This window comes from Squalius cephalus (assembly GCF_949319135.1).
Source record: "Squalius cephalus genome assembly, chromosome: 9".
Taxonomy (NCBI): Eukaryota; Metazoa; Chordata; class Actinopteri; order Cypriniformes; family Leuciscidae; genus Squalius; species Squalius cephalus.
Window position 1 is genome coordinate 5,609,447 of NC_137130.1, and position 18,579 is coordinate 5,628,025.

At 35.3% G+C, this 18,579-nt stretch overlaps 2 protein-coding genes across 2 annotated transcripts in view; both read right to left on the minus strand.

Annotated features, from left to right (window-relative positions):
• The window catches only part of mettl5 (methyltransferase 5, N6-adenosine), a 410,912-nt gene that overhangs the window by 43,957 nt on the left and 348,376 nt on the right, over positions 1 to 18,579 (minus strand). The window lies entirely within an intron of this gene.
• LOC307164399 (keratin, type I cytoskeletal 18) lies at positions 97 to 8,408 on the minus strand. The gene is made up of 8 exons (XM_079881217.1): positions 7,946 to 8,408; positions 6,957 to 7,039; positions 6,616 to 6,772; positions 4,899 to 5,063; positions 4,092 to 4,217; positions 2,905 to 3,146; positions 1,814 to 1,848; positions 97 to 465 (listed from the first exon to the last, which is right to left on the minus strand). The coding sequence occupies exons 1-8, from the start codon at positions 8,294 to 8,296 to the stop codon at positions 113 to 115; spliced, it is 1,512 nt and encodes a 503-aa protein (XP_079737343.1). The 5' UTR covers positions 8,297 to 8,408; the 3' UTR covers positions 97 to 112.

The following is an 18,579-nucleotide window of genomic DNA, read 5'->3' on the forward strand; positions in this document are numbered from 1 at the left end:
AGAGAGTCATGGTCTTCACAATAATAAACTGAGCAGGAAGGAAAGAAAGAGAGATGAAGAACCCCTCAGGCTGTAAGATTAGGAAGAGAAATGTAGGAGCAGCAGTAGAAAGTCACTCGTTCTCCTCCTCCACATTTAGAGAATCTTCCTCATGTTCATCAGGTTTCTTCTCTTCCTCCACTACATTTAGAGAATCTTCCTTCTGTTCATCAGGTTTCTTCTCTTTTTCCACCAACACCTCTTCATCTACTGACTTCTGCAGTTCTTCCTCCACTAACTCCTGTAGTTCTGCCTCCACTATCTCCTGCAGTTCTGCTAACTCCTCTTCCTCCCCAAAAACGTCCTGGCTGTTGTGGTTAGTATGATTCTGCTCAAGTTCACTCTGAGAGACCACCTCTCCATCCACTATTTCTTGGGTGATGATGATGGCTTTCTTAAGACCTACGGAAGACGGAAGAGGAGGAGCTGGAGACAGAACGTAGGCTGGAGGTTAGAGTCAGTCTTTAGTAATTCATTACATTTATGTAGCTTACAAAAAAAAAAAGTAGTTATTGTTCTCTAAAAACATTAGAAGCAAACAAATCATTACTGTTTAACTGCTGCACAGGGCTTGACAAAACACCCACCAACCCGCCAAATTGTAATTCTTTTAAAAAGGCATCTGAAATAATAAACTAAGTGCAATGCAGTGTTGTCAAAAATATAGATTTGTTTTGATACATATCGATGCTGAAATATCTGAAACCCTTCCAATACTCATTTTCTGCAGAACAGATACAGGATTTCAACTGCATTTTCTCACTCTCTCATCTCTCCGACTATGAGTTACACACAAACTGCATCCCTTTACTCACTCGATTCATTTGCTCCGGATGATAAATGTTGTTGGTGTTACAGGGTTTGAATTTCAGCGTGAGATTGCGCATAATTTTACTCATTCCTGCAGATGTTGTTCTCACACCCAAAGTACGCGCACATAAAGCCGCCTCTCAGTAATAAATTGAGTTCTTTTTCGCTGCTTAAACAGTCAAATACACACAAAATAATGTAAAAATGCCGGCCTTGGCGAGTATTCACTTAAACACAGTTATGTTTTAAATTAACGTAAACAGTTGAGAAAGAAAACCATGTTTAAAAGTGTAATGGGTCCATGTGTCAGGTCTTAAAGTGACAGCAGCCTAAAATTCCTGCTAACAAATTATGAGATAATATTAAAAATATCTATATGGCGGTTTTTCCCCATGGTATCAATGTCAAAATTGTGGCCAGTGAAAATGGTGAGTGGCTAGTAATTTCGGAAAACCACTAGCCACAGTGGCTGGTGAGCAAAAAAGTTAATGTCAAGCCCTGGTGCTGTATATATTAGTTGAGAAAGCAACATTTGTAATTGCATCAGGGTTAAAGCATCAGGCTTTTACAATTAGTTAAAGAATCAAAAGGGTCATTCAACAAAACTAGTACCATATATATATATATATATATATATATATATATATATATATATATATATATATATATACATACATACATATGGTAAGTTTTGTAGAATGACCCTTTTGATTCTTTAACAAACTGTAAAGATGATTATCTTCAAACATATTTGCATGAGGATAGCAGTGAGAAACATAAACAGTGTGACTGATGCATGTATATTTGGCCAGCGAGGGCTCAGGCAGCACTGATTACTCGTCTGTGTGAGACCGTAGAGCAGTGAGTAATGATTAGTATGAAGACAAGCTTGATGTGGGTTAGGCAAGCGTTTGTTAACTCAAACTGAACGACGATGCCTAAAATCTACACGTCACGTACTCACCTGCATACAACGCCTGCTCTAAAGAAAATTCCTCTCTGTGGGAGGGAAGAGAAAACATGAGAGAGTGGCACAAATGTAGGTACTTGTGGGGAAAGGATGCAACTAATTATTCAAGACTGGGATGGATCGAAGTTAAGGATCGTTCACTGAAAAACCTACATTGGGCGACCACTTTTCTGCATACCAGGGGGGGATGTGACCCCCTCATTGTCTATGGTGTTTAAGTGATGTCTGTTTTAAAAGACAAATGCTTGCTGGGACATGTTTCTCACAAGCCTGTAGGGACAGAGTTTGTGCCTTGTGTTTGTTAGCGTGACTTCACCATGGAAAGATATGCTAGATTTGCATGGGCAGCTCACCAGGGAAAATGCTCTATGGACACAGCAATATTGTGTGATGTGCACATTGCAATTTGTGACCAAATGCTTTTCAAAATTAAACATGCTTTTTGTATTTGTTCTGAACTACACCAAAACATGTGAACAAACAGCAATATATATATATCAGGGATGGGCAACTTCGGTCCTGGAGGGCCAATGTCCTACCTATAACTACCTATAACTGGTACATTCCTAAAAATAAAGGTTCCAAAAGTTTTTTTTTTCCATTGAAAAATCATTTTGAGTTCCACAAAGAATGCTTTTTTTCCCCTTTGTGTGTGGAGAACTTTTTAATTCCACTATAAAGAACCTTTTGTGCAATGTAAAGATTCTATAAATGTTAAAGTTTCCACATGGAACCATAAATGCCAATAAAGAACCTTTATTTTTAAGATTGTGGTATTGATTCTTTATAAAGGGTTCAGGCTTCACACTCACTCTAAAAAAAAATAGGATAAAAGAAAAAAAAAAAAGGGTACAAATGGGACAGAACCCTTTCGAAAGGTCCAAAAATGCACACTTTAGGTACTAATATGCACCCTTGGTATCAACCCAGTGACAGCTTTTGTAGTTTTAAAAAAGAAAAACAAATGATTCAGCTCATTAGGGACTTGAGGCGATTAAGTATAATGGATGAGTCTAGCACTGAGCTGGAATATTTTTTCGCCATCCATTTTTTGAATCTCATTGTTCACAAACTTTCCATCTTACCTGTCTTTGTCCCCCTTATTGTCGTCAACAACACCCTCCAAAAGACGATGATAGCTGGCGATCTCTGCCTCGAGTTTGGACTTAATGTTGAGCAGCGCCTCGTACTCGGCCGTGTGACGCTCCACCTGGGCACGCACCTGTCCCAGCTCACTCTCCAGCTGCAGGATTTGAGAGTTGTGGCCATTGACCTCCTGACCGTAACGTGCTTCAGTCTCATGCAGCGAATCTTCGAGAGAACGAATCTGCAAGGCACCAAGCAGAGTAAGAAAAGTTTGGACACACTTGACCAAATTTATGTTTCTCATGATCTTAATAACCTTTTGAAATAAAGGCCTCTGCTTAAATGCTTGCAATTAGTTTTATGGACAAAAATAAAAAAACATTTTTTAATAAATTATATTTTATTAACTGTATTGTATTACTTTTTTTTATAGATGAGATAAAGTATTTGCAATGCATTGAGTTAAAAATTAACGTGGGAAATAATAATAAAGCAATTATAAAGAATAAGTGTGTGCGTCAACGTTTTTACTAAGTTATGCAATCATTTTTGTGCAGGATTGTGTTTCAGCCAAGTTCAAAAACAAAAACAAATCTTGACAAACCACTGTATGAAAACAGATTCTGCTTTCCCATGGTTTAAAAAAACAGTTGGGTGCACAGGAATAATGTGTAAAATCAGATGACATGCACGCACAGAGATAGGCATCGGAACATTTTTTTTGAAATCACATTTCAAGCGATCAAGCAGAAGAAGAAAAGTTTGGACACACTTGACGGAAATTATTTTCCCATAATATTAATAACCTTTTAAATGGCTTTAAATGAATTCTTTATGTTTCCATTTGTGCTATTTATAGACATCTTTGCTATTATTCTAAAATGTGGGAAATAATATTAATAAAAAGTATGCGCATCAGAGTTCTGTGAACATTTTTGTGCATGACTGCTTTAGGTCCAAAAAATCTTGACAAACCACTTTGTTTCTCAGCTTCTATTTTCTCATGGTTTAGAAAACACATGGGTGCACAAAGATAATGTGTAAGATGACATGCATGCATGAAGACAAGCATGGGACATTTCATAATTGTTTGAAGGATGCACATGTCTGCCAGGTAAGAGCGCTGACTGTGTAGAATGCAGAATGATTTGTCAAGCAGATAATTAGTGTAATTTGTGTATCGTACCATGTTGTGCAGAGCCTGCAGGTCAATTTCTAGAGACTGTCTCTGCCTGCGCAGCTCATTCAGCTCAGTCTTTGATGTCTGCAGGGCTTCTGTGTTCTGAGTCACCTCAGCTGTGATGTTGTCAAACTGGATAGAGAGGAACAAGATTTTCAGGACACATGATAATATAGGTCCGCCTTATAATTATGCACAAAGCTCTCCTAAATAATAGGCACTTTCCCATAGGGTGTAAAATAGGGTCATAACAAGGATGTGCTTAAGCTTCATTTCTTTGAAGGTACAATTGTTTTAAATATATTTTATATGAGATTTTCCATTTTTGCTGAATTTTCTAAATATAAATTATCACCCTTATTCATAGTATACTATATATATATATATATATATATATATATATATATGTATATGTATACTATTATGTATACTATACATAAATCCTTAGATAATAAATAAATCATTGGATGGATTAAAACATTTTAAATAAAAGTAGGTCAGAAAGGGTAATATGATCCCAAGTGCTAGTTTGACTGAGAGCAAATGTTTGTTTAGAGATGAATGAGATTGCAAACAGGCCAACATCTGCAAATTAATGGGAGATACCGACATTTTATGTGTTGAAAATGATGTGATATTCATGCTAGGATCATTTTAATTTAAAAATAACAGTTTAGCTAATAGATCTAATAGTACCTACATCATAAAAAGTGCCTTGTAATGGGACACCAAAGCATAGTGTATATGGATAGAAAGTGCCAACAATTTGGAAAAACAGAGTGAGACAACAGAAGAATGCACAATACAACTGACTTTGTTTTGATACCAGGCTTCAGTTTCCTCGCGGCTCTTCTGTACAGCTCGTTCGTACTGCTTGCGGATGTTACTAATGGTGTCATTGAGGTCTGGACTGTTTTTATTCTCCATTTGCACATTGACTTGACAGTCGCTGATCTGGCCCTTCAGGTTGGCAACATCCTGTGAAATAAAATGATAAATGACTTTAGTTATACGGTTTATAATAACAGGATCTGGAAACAGTGTGGCTACTAGATAACTGAGTTTGTTTAACACTTGCCCTAAAGCATTGGAAACCAGGTGGGAAGATCTGTTGACAGTAGGCTTAAATAATAGGTGTGTGCGACTTGAAACAGCGCTGTGCAGATCGATCGGTGTACGACATCAAAGTGGCGAGAACGATTAGAGAGCAGACGGCTCTGTATGCTTTCGAATCTCTTGTGGTACTTTAATGTCATACACCGATTGGTGTGCGCAGTGCCGCTTTAAGATGAACACACCTATTGATTTTATGGTGACTGCCAACTTTTTTTTAGCTTGCCTTAGTTTGGGAAGCATTTTGCCTATATATATATATATATATATATATATATATATAAATAGGCCTACATTTAAATTAAATATTAAGTAAAAGGGGCTATATGAGGAATTTCCATGTATTAATCACTATTTTTATTGCTTAAGTGTGAACAGCTTGTAAAAAAAAGAAAGAAAAAGAGACCTTCCCCGATTTCCTAGGTTGCCTATTAAAGCCTGTAGACTGATTTTTATGTGAAGGATGTTTTTGCCGCCGCGAAAATCAAAATGTTGTGACATTTGCATTCGCTCTTTGACACATGAAACAAATGCTTATGTTCAGGAAAATGCAAAGATGTGTCATGCAAAGAAAAGGGATTCATTCTAACTAATTCAAATAGTCTCACATATCCAGATATCTAGTCTCAAAAATATACTTAATAATCAAACTATCAACGTGTCATTTTTATTACCTCATCTGTTGGCATGATACGGGTGAATTGCAGAGTTTGTTGTACAAAGTCAAACATATTCACATCGCTATGATCAGATGCTTTCTTAACTGCTGATTTCTCACTGCTGTCATTTTTGTTCCATGCTTATTTTATTGAGGAAAGCGTGCAACACTACATTAACATATTCATCTATTTATCGTCTCTCTCAGCAGCGTGGACGGTGTTGGGGTGTTCGTTAACAGTATATCGCTGCAAAGGTATTTCCAACTTCTTACTTCTAAGCAAAAAATGAAAAAGAACTTCACAGTGAGTATATCAGTGCATTGAATCACGATCAGTCTCTTGTGCGTTACATGTGCACGCACGAGCAATTAAGCTGCTGGCTGCAGTTCACTTAATGGCCACCGGTGTCGCTAATAACAAGGGTTTCTGAATTCTACATACAACCCCTTTAAATTAAATAAATAAATACGTTTCTGAATCAACCTTTGAAGTCAGAAATCAGACAAAAGTAGGCCTACAGGCCTCATTATATAATGAATCATTATGAATGACATCCTAAAAACTGATGATAGGTCTACAATTGAATTGATTATACATATGAAATAATATATTTTAAGTTTATTAAACATTAATGTTAAATATCTGTTAACTACTACTAGAAGTCTGTTGGAGTCTCATTAATCACAGATCAAACAAACCATGAGTAGTACATCTGTAGGTGTTTAATCAGTGTTGAATAGTGTGTTTAAGGCGTATACCTCGTCATGGCTCTTCTTTAGGAACGCCAGCTCTTCTCTCATAGACTCGATCTGGCTCTCCAGCTGCATGCGGCCCATGTAAGTGTCGTCCAGCATCTTGCGGAGACGAGCAAGATCCTGCTCCACCCCCTGCCGCATGCCCTGCTCTGACTCAAACCTGCCCGGACGGGACGGTCCATTTACATGAGAGACTACAGGGCGTATGTCACACTTACAGGATACTGACAGCTTTTATTTTTAACATGATGTGGAATATCTGTATATTTGCATTGAGTTAAAACTTAATACATTTCTTAAATTGTTCTATTATAAGAGAATAAATAAATAAATAAATATCTCACTTGACTTTGAAATCGTCAGCAGCCAGTCTCGCATTGTCTATCTGTAGAAACAGTCTGGCATTGTCCAAATTCATTTCCTGGATCTACAAACACAATGATATCATTGTCTCGCATTGACTATCTCAATACAGCAAATAATCCCCCCAAAAATCTACAATTTATGCTGAGGAAAATAAACTATAATAAAATTAACAAATTAAGTAATTAAATATAAAACAAATACACTTTTATATATAGTAGCTCGGTATTTTCTTCTTTTAAATTGTTACATCTCATAAAAAAAAAAAAAAATATATATATATATAAAAAAGCTCCTGTAGTAATAAGTAGGCTATATGCATTTTGTAACATTTTTATGTACCTCTTCCGTGAAAGCAGTTCATGTAGTATTTGTTTTTGTGGCCCTTTTTAATGCACCCAGTTATCTTTTAAACTTTCTTATTAATATTTCTACAACAGTTATCTTTTGCTGCTTTTGGCGAGGTCACCAATGAAAAATTTGACTCTTTACTTGGTTAAATAAAGATTACTAACTAAAAATGCATTATAAAAATATTATATTTTATTAAACCACTTGAATATTCAATTAAATTAAATACATTCTCATTAAAAGTTTAACGGTCGTTGCAGCATATAGTGTTAGCAAGTTGTTATTACAAGCTTAAACCATCCAAATGTTTAGACATGCTTGAAATGACATTTTAATTTCAAATGTGATTTTTAATGGATGAGTCCAGCATTAGCTTGCATCTCATGAAGTTGATAAAGTGAGCAGAGCTGGAATCTAAAGGGTGGAGAGCTTTTGCAGAAGCTCAAATATATGCAATTTGTTTGGTCACTCCATACTTCCACTGTGCTATTTCATATTGATGACTTTACTATCATTCTGAAATGAGGAAAGTAGTAGTCGGGTGTGTCCAAACATTGTCTGTGTACATTATGATAAAAAAGCATGCATGGATGCTTAACAAAACCTTTTATTTGCTCACCTGGTTTCTCAGATCAGCAATGATCTTCTCATATGGGCTCCAGTCTCTGCCGGTCTCCGCTCCTTTTCTCATCAGAGCCTCTTTGATTTGCTCCTCCAGTTTACTGTTGGACTCCTCCAGCAGTCGCACTTTCGACAGGTAATCCCCCAGACGGTCATTCAGACCCTTCATGGTCTCTTTATCATCTAGAGGGGGCAAAGTGTTGCTGTTGATCTGCACATGCGGACGCAGTGCGTTTGCCAGATTCCCTATAGCGGATGGGGAAAAAGCCCCAAACAAACTGCCCCTGGAGCCCATGCTGCCAGACAGGCTTGAGCTGGAGAAACTCCTGGAAGGGCCCTTGAACGACATGGTGCGGATTAGAGGTGCCTTTGAATGTGTTTGCGAGACACGGTCCGTTGTTTTACCTGCAGCAGGTAGTAGTGTGAGGGGGGTTTGGGAGCAGCTATATATAGACTCAGCTCTCTACTGTGATTGGTCTGTCTGCTGCTGCACCTCTCTCATTTGTTTGCAAATGCAAAATCCTAAAGACGGTAAACAAACAAACTAGTAGAGAATTTTTTTTTGCACAGTGCTGGGATTATGTATTACATGAACAGATTCCAAAAATTGAGTATATTGTAATTATATTACATTTTATACTCCTCAGACTACATTCACTTTAAAAAAAAAAAAAAAGATTACATGATTACATGTTATTAACACAATGGCAGTAAATTGTTCATATCGATTTTCTTAGCTAATTAATTTAATTTAGCTAAATTTAGTAATTTAGTTTTATTTAGAGTTTGAGAAGGCAGGATATTGAAGAACAAAACCCTGAAATGTATCAAACATAACACATACTTCGAGACAACCTTATGTACCTAATTTAGAACAAATAAAAAACAGATGGAGTAAAACAGATACACAGAAAAACCTGAAATACAGGCTTCATACAATAAAACCTGTACGTTATTTATAAAACAATTTAAGAGCACGTGGAATAAAAGAAAGTTCATGTCTTTTTGTTTTACTCCTGGGCACTATTGATCTTTTCTATCTTCTAAAAAGCCTATTGACTTCATACATTATAAGTAAAAAAAAAAAAAAAAATTGGAAGGGGAAATTGGTCACATCTTTTTGTATTCTATTTGGATTTGTTTTTACTTAAAAAAAATATTTTAAACTTTTTTTATGATTACTTTTATGAAAGTTTCTTCACGAACCCCAGTTTGACCCTAGTCTAAAAGTGATAAAAAATAAATAAAAAAATGTCAGATTATAACATTGGCAATGTAATTGCAATTACAAATTACAATTTCATCATGTAATTTGAAATCAGTAACGGGCTACAATTTGTATGCAAGTAATCTCGCAAATGCACGAGTAACCTGCAAGCAAGTTAGTCTGCTATTGCATATAAAAGACATCAGAATAGTTCAATTGTGAGTTCGCTTGATCATAGAATCATATGGAAAAATATAGGGCTTGAAAATATAAAGTAATATATAAAATATAAAGGCTTGGCATGCTGTCCATGAAATGAAATGGAAAAATACATAGAAAGATGAATGTAGAAGGTTAGGAGGTGGGATGCCAGCGCGAGTTCATCTGTTTAGCCTACCTTTTGGAACAATCTCCTCCTCCCGTGCCGATCTTCAGAAAGCTGCGCGAGCTTCCGGTCGCATTATGACGTATGTGCAGGAGCTCATTGGGAATCTGTAAAAAGTCAATCTTCCCGATTGAGATCACGAAGTGAACGTAAACTTGATTTTTTTTATTTTTATTTTTTATTTTTTTAAATAGCTTGCGGCATCCAGGAGTAAATCCATCCATCCACCCACATGTAAGTTCCACTTTGATGAACAATACAAACATGTAAACAAACGCAGCTGGTCACAGGTGAGTTTGCTCACGCGCATACTTCATAATGCCACAGGAAGCTCGCTCGCGCTCCAGAGTGCTGTGAACGCGCTAAGGACCGTTTGCCCTGTCTGTGGATTACAGGTAATACTCTTGTAAATAGTGGTCAGTGTCTTGCACAGACCGATCGTTTCGCTTAATAATAAGTCAGTGTATCATCAGGAGTCACGGGTATTCATTTTGTTTTGCCTGCATAGGCTATGTTTTTAGTTTTTTTTACTCACTCAAAGTGAGGGAGCCTTTGACATGCCTATAATCACTAAGGACCCTGGTTTCAGCTAAAAACTTCTTTACTGTTCTAGTAAAGAAAAAAAAAAAAAAAGACACCTACATCTTGGATGGGCTGAAGGTGACTACATTTTTTGGTGAACTATTACTTTGTGGTGGAAATTCAAAATCATGAAAGTAAACATTTTAAAATGCTATTAGAAAAGTAAATATAAGCATGCTGGTTGTCTCAGAACATCTGTCAAGAAAACGCCAAGGTAATATTTCATTCTAAGAATCAGATTTTGCTTTAACTTTTGTGACAACATGCCCCATTAGCAATACCTTATGGGGTAAGTTGCCACACCAAACAGCCTAACAGCTTTTCATCAAAATATAATCAGTAAAACAATTATGAAACAGAAAAAGTTATTACATAGCAAAAATATAAAATGTAACTATAAACACATTAATTGTTTTTGACAATTTTTTGTATATTTGTCTACAAAAACGTGACATTTTTAGGCCTACACCGTTATAGCCCAGGGAAAAAATTAAGAGTTGAGAATTGAACACACACTGACCTTTTGTGAAAACAAGGCCCAGTAGCTTATGGGGTAAGTTGTCACATTAGGAACTTACCATGAAACAGCTTAATGCAAGTATACACTGTAAATTATTGTTGGCTTAACTTAAAAAAGTGACCTGGTTGCCTTAAAATTCAGTTCATTGAAACTAAAAATGTAAATTAAGTTAATACAAATAATGAGACTGGTTTAATCAACAGAAGCTCGAAATATTATGTTATCTGAACCACATTTATTTTCTAAGTTGATTTGACAAAAGAAAAAAAGTTGTGATAACAAATCATGAAAATATTTTTTTAGAGTGTAGAAAAAATTATGAAACAAAAAAACAACAATAATAATTATTGTTCTGGCCAACTAAAATTTGTAATAAATTTGATGAATTTTTTTACATTTAAAATACGTGACAACATGCCCCAATTTGCCATTTATGAAAAATCCTCTCATCCTTCAACCATTCAGTTCAAATACCTTAATTATATGGCTGACTTGTGTTTGAATGTATATTTATGTTGCCCACATTCTTTTGTGCTTTCAAATAATTAAAGTGCATTTTATATTTCTAATAATCTTTAGAATTATGTGATCATTCTACCCACCTCTTTATTTCATCTCTTGAAGTGTGACTTTCCATGGCCACATGAGGGCAGCAGAGAACGCTTGATTTCTGTTACACACAAGAGACGTTCTTCAGGAATCATGAAGGATTGTAGTTCTCTGTTCAGGGATCATGATACATGAATAGGGTAACGTTACATTCATACAATAGCTGCTACATTGTTTGAACTGGTTCTCTAAAGCGGTCTGAATGATGCGTGAATCGTAGCTTACTGAATCGGTTCTTGAGTCAAACAGTCTAGTACTCATTGAACAGAGAACAGTTGAGAAGTAAGTTTTGATTAACGTTACTTTTTAATAGTTGAATAAAAAAATGTTTCAAATAAAATGTCAACACGCATGCGGATAGCTTTTATTAAAATACTCAGCCTTTTCATCCGAGTGATGTAAATGAATGTTAGTAGGCTACTGTTTATTGTAAATGAATTAAAATAAATTACTTTGTTTTATGAGTTAAATCATGGCTGCAACAATTTTGATTTCTTAAGTACGACGTGACGTAAAAAAATCACTGAATAGTTTTTTGAACCTTGAAATTAATCAGTGTTTAATTAATTAATTAATGAGTGAAATTAATCTGACTACCGATTTTTATCGGTTTTCAGTTCAGTAGGCCTATAGTAGGCCTACTTATTTTTAAATGGCTGATTGATAATGTAAGGCCTGGCAATTTTTTTTTAGCAGTGCTGCTCATTTATTAAAAGTCTGGAATATTAATAGAAGTTTTCTCTCAAAAATCATATATTTGCCTCTGGAATGGCAAATTTCACATCTTTCTTTTATGATATGTATGTATATTTCTGGTAACAACTTTGATCATTTCATGTGCTTAAACAGTTTTCTTTTTTTCTTCCCAGTAACTTATTTATGTGAGCAGAAAAACATATTTCGTGCAATGCTTTTGTGTTATCTGACCTCAGAGATCCCTATCAGTTGCAATCTCACACAGTTTCACAGTTCTTTACAGCTTTCTGACACAGTTCTGTAGCTTCCCATGATTATAATTTAATTTGTAAGCATAACTAAATATATTTTATGGAAAGAGAAGTAGTTTCATGGTATGTAATATGACTACTGAGTGTGTGATAACCCATTGTTTGCATGCCATAAATGCCATAGGTCGCAAATCGTTTGTCACAGGTGCGGAAAAATCAGTGGTAAACAAAGCACTGGAGACTGGAGACTAAACATTGTAGAGCTTTAGTCTCACAAAGAGCGACAAAGATTAGTCTGTTATGAACTGATAAACAACATGGAGCGGCCCATGAACATCAGAATCCACTGCTGAACTGAATTATGACAAGGTTATGGACTTCTGATAAGAACATAAATGACTTAAACAGGACATTCAGGAATGGATCAGACTTCTAAACTCCCATAAGCTACTGTTTGAATCAAACAGACATGTCTGTGTGTACACATAGAGATACTAATGCATGCTCTCCTCAAAATACAGGCTCCATTTCTAGGAAAATGCATGATTATCATTTAGGAAAGAGTCTGTTTTAATACAGATCACTGTCTGTTTGTGCTCAGCTTATCTCAGAGGTGTAGATCTAACAGCTGTTGGCATTTGGTTGTATAAATCTGTATTAGTCTAGCGTAAATCATTCCGACTCAAAGGATCCCAGATGCTCAGGCCAGTCGACATATAATGTTTCTCAGGGAGATAAATCACATCCGACAACTTTTCCACCTGTTGATTCCTCATGTACTATAATGTGTATAATGACAGGCTGAGCAAAAAATCAATAATGAAAATTTTTCATGTTCTTTAAAAGATCTGACATAAGTGTGAGCAAATGAGTGAACTAGCCTATTTCTTTCTTTAAGCAGAAGATCTGCTGAGCTTCAATCCCAAGCCGGAATGTTCTGAGCATGGAGACCCAGAGAAGCACGGAGAAAGATAACATCCTGAAACTGGCGGCCCAGAATGAGGTTGCTGCCGCTTGCAATAAAGATGATGGAGAGCAGAACAAACAGGGATAAAAAAAGATGAGTATTGCTTTTGGTCAAGTGTATCTGATTTGGATCTAGTTACCTTTTCAGTCACAATACACTCATCCTTCACTGATGAGTAAAATAATCTAATCTTAAATTCTGGTTTGTGGCTACCCTTCTGCTGTCATTGATGAAAGCACCTTTACAATATTGGATCTTATTGGATGTGGTTTTCAGATGAAGGGTCATAGCACAATAAATGGCCTGAATTAAACTGGCTATAGGATGCACCTGCTTTTTTGGGGGATGCATTTCTGTGCAGATGGATTTTATGATACAAGTGAATATAATATACAGTTCTCAACAGATGAGAGGAAACCGTTAAATGGGGGAATCTTATGAAACCCTTTAAGTTTTCTGGTCATCACCGCCATAAGAAAATCTTGCCAGTTTTTATTACCATGATGCATTACTGTAATGGGGGAAAAATAGCACATTTTAAATAGTAAAATATTTATTCATCAGTATTATGTTTTTTGTTTTGTTATATTTTTTGCAATGCCTTTTATTTATGCTTTTTTAAATATTCATATTATAATATTTTTAAAACATTTCTTATGCTTAAAGGAGTAGTTCACTTTCAAATAAAATGTTGCTGATAATTTACTCACCCCCGATGTCATCCAAGATGTCCATGTCTTTCTTTCTTCAGTCGAAAAGAAATTAAGGTTTTTGAGGAAAACATTCCAGGATTTTTCTCCATATAATGGACTTCAATGGCAACCAACGGTTTGAAGGTTCAAATATCCGTCTCAATCCAGCTTCAAAGGCTTGACACGATCCCAGCCAAGAAATAAGGGTCTTATCTAGCGAAACAATCTGTCATTTTCTAAAAAAAACAAACAAAAAAACTTTTTAACCACAAATGCTCATCGTGTACCATCTCTGAGATGTGCGACGCATTGCGTCATCACGTTGGAAAGGTCACGCGTCACGTCATCTGTCTAAGTTATTTGTCTGTGTACTCTGGTTCAAAAAGGTCCATCTCATTTTCTCCTCCAACTTCAAAATCGTCCGACATCTTTGTTTTAATTGATTATTATTTTATTTTATTTTTTTCGTGACCTTTCCAACGTGATGACGTAATACGTGGCGCATCTCAGAGATGGTACAAGACTGACATTTGTGGTTAAAAAGTATATATATATATATATATTTTTTTTTTAGAAAATGACAGATCGTTTCGCTAGATAAGACTCTTATTTCTCAACTGGGATCGTCTAGAGACTTTGAAGCTGCATTGATACTGACATTTGAACCTTCTTTGAACATTGGTATAGTTGGTTGCCATTGAAGTCCATTCTGTGGAGAAAAATCCTGGAATGTTTTCCTCAAAAACCTTAATTTCTTTTCGAATGAAGAAAGAAAGACATGGATATCTTGGATGACATTGGGGTGAGTAAATTATCAGCAAATTTTTTTTTGAAAGTGAACTAATCCTTTAATATGTCACATTGGGAATGGTTTGCAATGCAAAACAATTTAGGCCCAAGTCATTTTAAATACAAATATAATTTTTTAGAAAAAAAAAAAAAAAAAGTTTTGATTTGACATGTTTTTGTGATTCACTCATCACCCTTATGAAAAGTGTGAGTGTATATATTATATATATATATATATATATATATATATATATATACCGGTATATCATATTTGTGGACTCCATTTGAAGTTGATGTTTATTAAAAAATAAAATAAAAATAGTTTTCTTCATCTCAGTGGCATGGGATTTTTGTGACTTTTGTTACATTATCTATCTAAAAACACACAAAAAACATGCTTCATTTGATTGTTCTGAAGGTATGTAAAAAAAAAAAAAAAAAAAAAACACACTCGTGGTCTTCGGGGGTCCGGGCCCACACTGAGAAGGAATGGGAAAGGCGAAAAATTAAGATTTTTTTTTTAGTTCATTGTTTTAATAAAATTCATAAATGCAGCATAATTCTGAAACCTTTCAAACAGAAACGAAAGGCCTAGTATTAGAGCACAAATGCAATGTGAAACAAATGTTCACACACATGAGGTGTGACTGCCACAGACAGCATATGTAGAGTTTAGGAAACAAAATAAGCCACAAATGTAGATATGAAGGGGTGAGACCAAACACTCACACACACGCACACGCACGCACGCACGCACGCACGCACCCACACACACACACACACACACACACACACCCACCAGCAGATGGCAGAATTCTGCCTATAAGACCTAGATTAATTTCCAGAAACAACTTTTTAGATCATCATTAAAATATTTTTTTCCCAGAAATAATTAATCAAGCAAATTTCAAATGCAAACTACTGGTGTAGTTGAGCAATTTTGTGGAAAACAGGTAAAAAAAAAGGATCACATATCCCCCAAATCACAGCATAAATGTATAGTTTTTGTACATAAAAGTATCTTTTGTATTAAAATATGTAAAAAAAAAAAAAAATTATACAATTGCTCTGTAAGTGTGTGATCCCAAAGACCATGAGTGTAAAGGGGAAATGAGGAGATAAATATAATACATATAGATACATTCTTTATAATACTATTGCAAAAAAAATCCATGTCTGTCACAATATCTTTTAAATAACTTTGAAATAAGTGCCGGCAAGGTGCAATACTGTTAATTATAGCTCATTAAAATGCTTTTAAGTGAAAAATGAAAAACAGACATAATGAAATAGTTTCAAGCTCATGCATTCTGACGTTTGCACCATAAGGCATTTAATAAAGCAGAATGTCCATCAAACAGTGGATTAAAAACACTGGGGTGGTGTTAATAAAATGCTCTTCTACAATATCATATCACATGTGCCGTTCATATTCATAAACATACCATAGCTTACGCAAACATCCACGCACAATAGGAGTGACTGCCGTCCCTTATTCTTAGCCAAGAAGAGGCTCATCAAAACCTCAGAGACTGAAAGGTCAAAGCCTAAATAGACTATATACTCAATTTTTATGTATTTATTTGAATGGTTTGTATTATTATTTTGATTTATTAAATTTGAGTATAGTCTGGACACTGCGATATTTCGTTCTTTCATAAAAATTGAATCATATTGGGTTTCACAATGTACTTGGTTTATAAACCATTATGTTAATAAAGGGGTGGTTGATTATGATTTCACTTTTTTTTTACTTTAGTGTGTAATGTTGCTGTTTGAGCATAAACAACATCTGCAAAGTTACAACGCTCAAAGTTCAAAGCAAAGGGAGATATTTGCTTTTAAAGAAATTGCTGGTATGGACTACACAACATTCCTCCAGGGTTAGTGACATCACCAGCCCTAGAATTTACATAAACCCCGCCCCCTGAACACGATTAATAGATTATCAAGACAGAATATGCTAATCAATGACTAGAGGATAACTACACATAAGCTACAGAAATTCATCAACTAACCATTCAGAAACGTCCTGTTGCTTCTACATGTTGTCACTTCTTCTTGAGTCTCTCCATTATTGTCTGAATCCGGTTTGAACATAAAAGGCTAAAAGTTTTAGAAATATTCAGTGCATGTGTGTGTAAGGTAAAAGGCCAGGAGCTCTTGAAGCTCCGCCCCCTGTGCAATGAGTAGCAGCTCATTTGCATTTAAAGGAACAGACACAAAATGGTGCATTTGTGCTCACCCTCAAAAAGTGACAATTTTAACATGCTATATAAAAATATCTGTGGGGTATTTTGAGCTGAAACTTCACATACACACTCTGGGGACATCAGAGACTTACTTTACATCTTGTAAAAAGGGCATTATACCACCCCTTTAATAAAATAACTAAATATTTTATGGAACAATATAGATATTTAACACAGAAATATTTAAAAGTTTATCCCCCGGTTTCACAGACAAGGCCTTAGCCTAATCCTTGACTAAAATGCATGTTTGAGCTTTTTTAACTGAAAGCAACACTTGCTTTCTGACATATCTGACATATCTTCACTGACATATCTTAAAATTTGTCACTGCCATTGTTTTGTCTCAAGATGCACGGCAGTAATGTGTTTTTTTCTAAGGCACGTTAAAAGCTACTTTGATGGCCTAATCCTGGCTTAATCTAAGCCCTGTCTGTGAAACCAGGGGCCTGTTTCAGAAAGGAGGTTAAGTGAAAAAGTGAGTATGTTAACCCTGAAATGAGGGAAACTCTGAGTTTTCTGTTTCAGAATGGGAGGTATGTTAAACCTGAGAAAGCAGAGTAAGTCAAGCCCGTTTCTGAAAGAGAGGTAACTTATACTCAGAGTCAGTTACCATGGTAACTTACTCTGTAAACCTAACCTGGTCGGGAGCAGGTTTTCTTCGGTAAACCCAGAGTTTCTATCGGTCTCCTCCCCTTTTTTAAAGAGGAAGTGGTGTTTAAACACCTCATTCATTCTTTCAGTACATTTTTATTAATACAATTAATCTTTTATTAATAAATAAAATATTGCTATTTTTACTGCAGTTTTTTTCTATTTTTTTTAATAAGATGAAGTCTATATAACTCCTTTACAACTGAAAATACAGTAGTAGATTAAAGTTACATAATGTAGTTCTAAACAAATTCTACAGAATTAAACTGTGGCATTTACTGGAAATCACTGAACTGTTCATCTGTGCACCAGAAGTTGATGGACCGTCCTCCTGCTGTTCTTCCACACTCTGGGGGCGCGGGGAGAGATAAGAATACCCGTTTATACTTAGATTTAAACTTTGATTCTATAGAATTATGTTTTTATATTTAATTTTCAGCTGCTGCCATGTTCTTTTAATACCTGCAGGATTGCACCTACATGAAAATTAAAATTAAGTTGAATAACATGTTCTTCCAGTTTAACCTCTGATATTAAGTTACTTGTATTACTACTACAAATGACATCTTCAACAGTGTAATTAGATTAATGTAATAATGACTATCTTTAGAAAGTATTGGTCTACTTATTACTAATTACTAAACCCCATATCAACCTCAACCACTTGAACAATACAAGGAGAGACAAGAAACTGCACTTTTAATGCTTTCAGATAAACAATATACAATTGCATGGACTATTCTTGAATTGACCAAAGTGTGTAGAGGGAGAAGGTTACATTAAAAATATACCTTTTAAAAATGTATGTTAAATATACAGAATTGTTCTATAGTCTAATGCAATTACATCAGATTTTACTTTAAATTACAGAAGGATTAAGAGTAATCCCTTTAATTAAATTACAGTATTAATGTTCTAATACTGTAAAATTACAGTAATAATGTTCGTACTGGTGAGAAATATGAAGACCTCTTTTTGTCTGGCGCTGTTGCCATGGTGACTCATAATATCTGTGCTCCATTGATAATGGC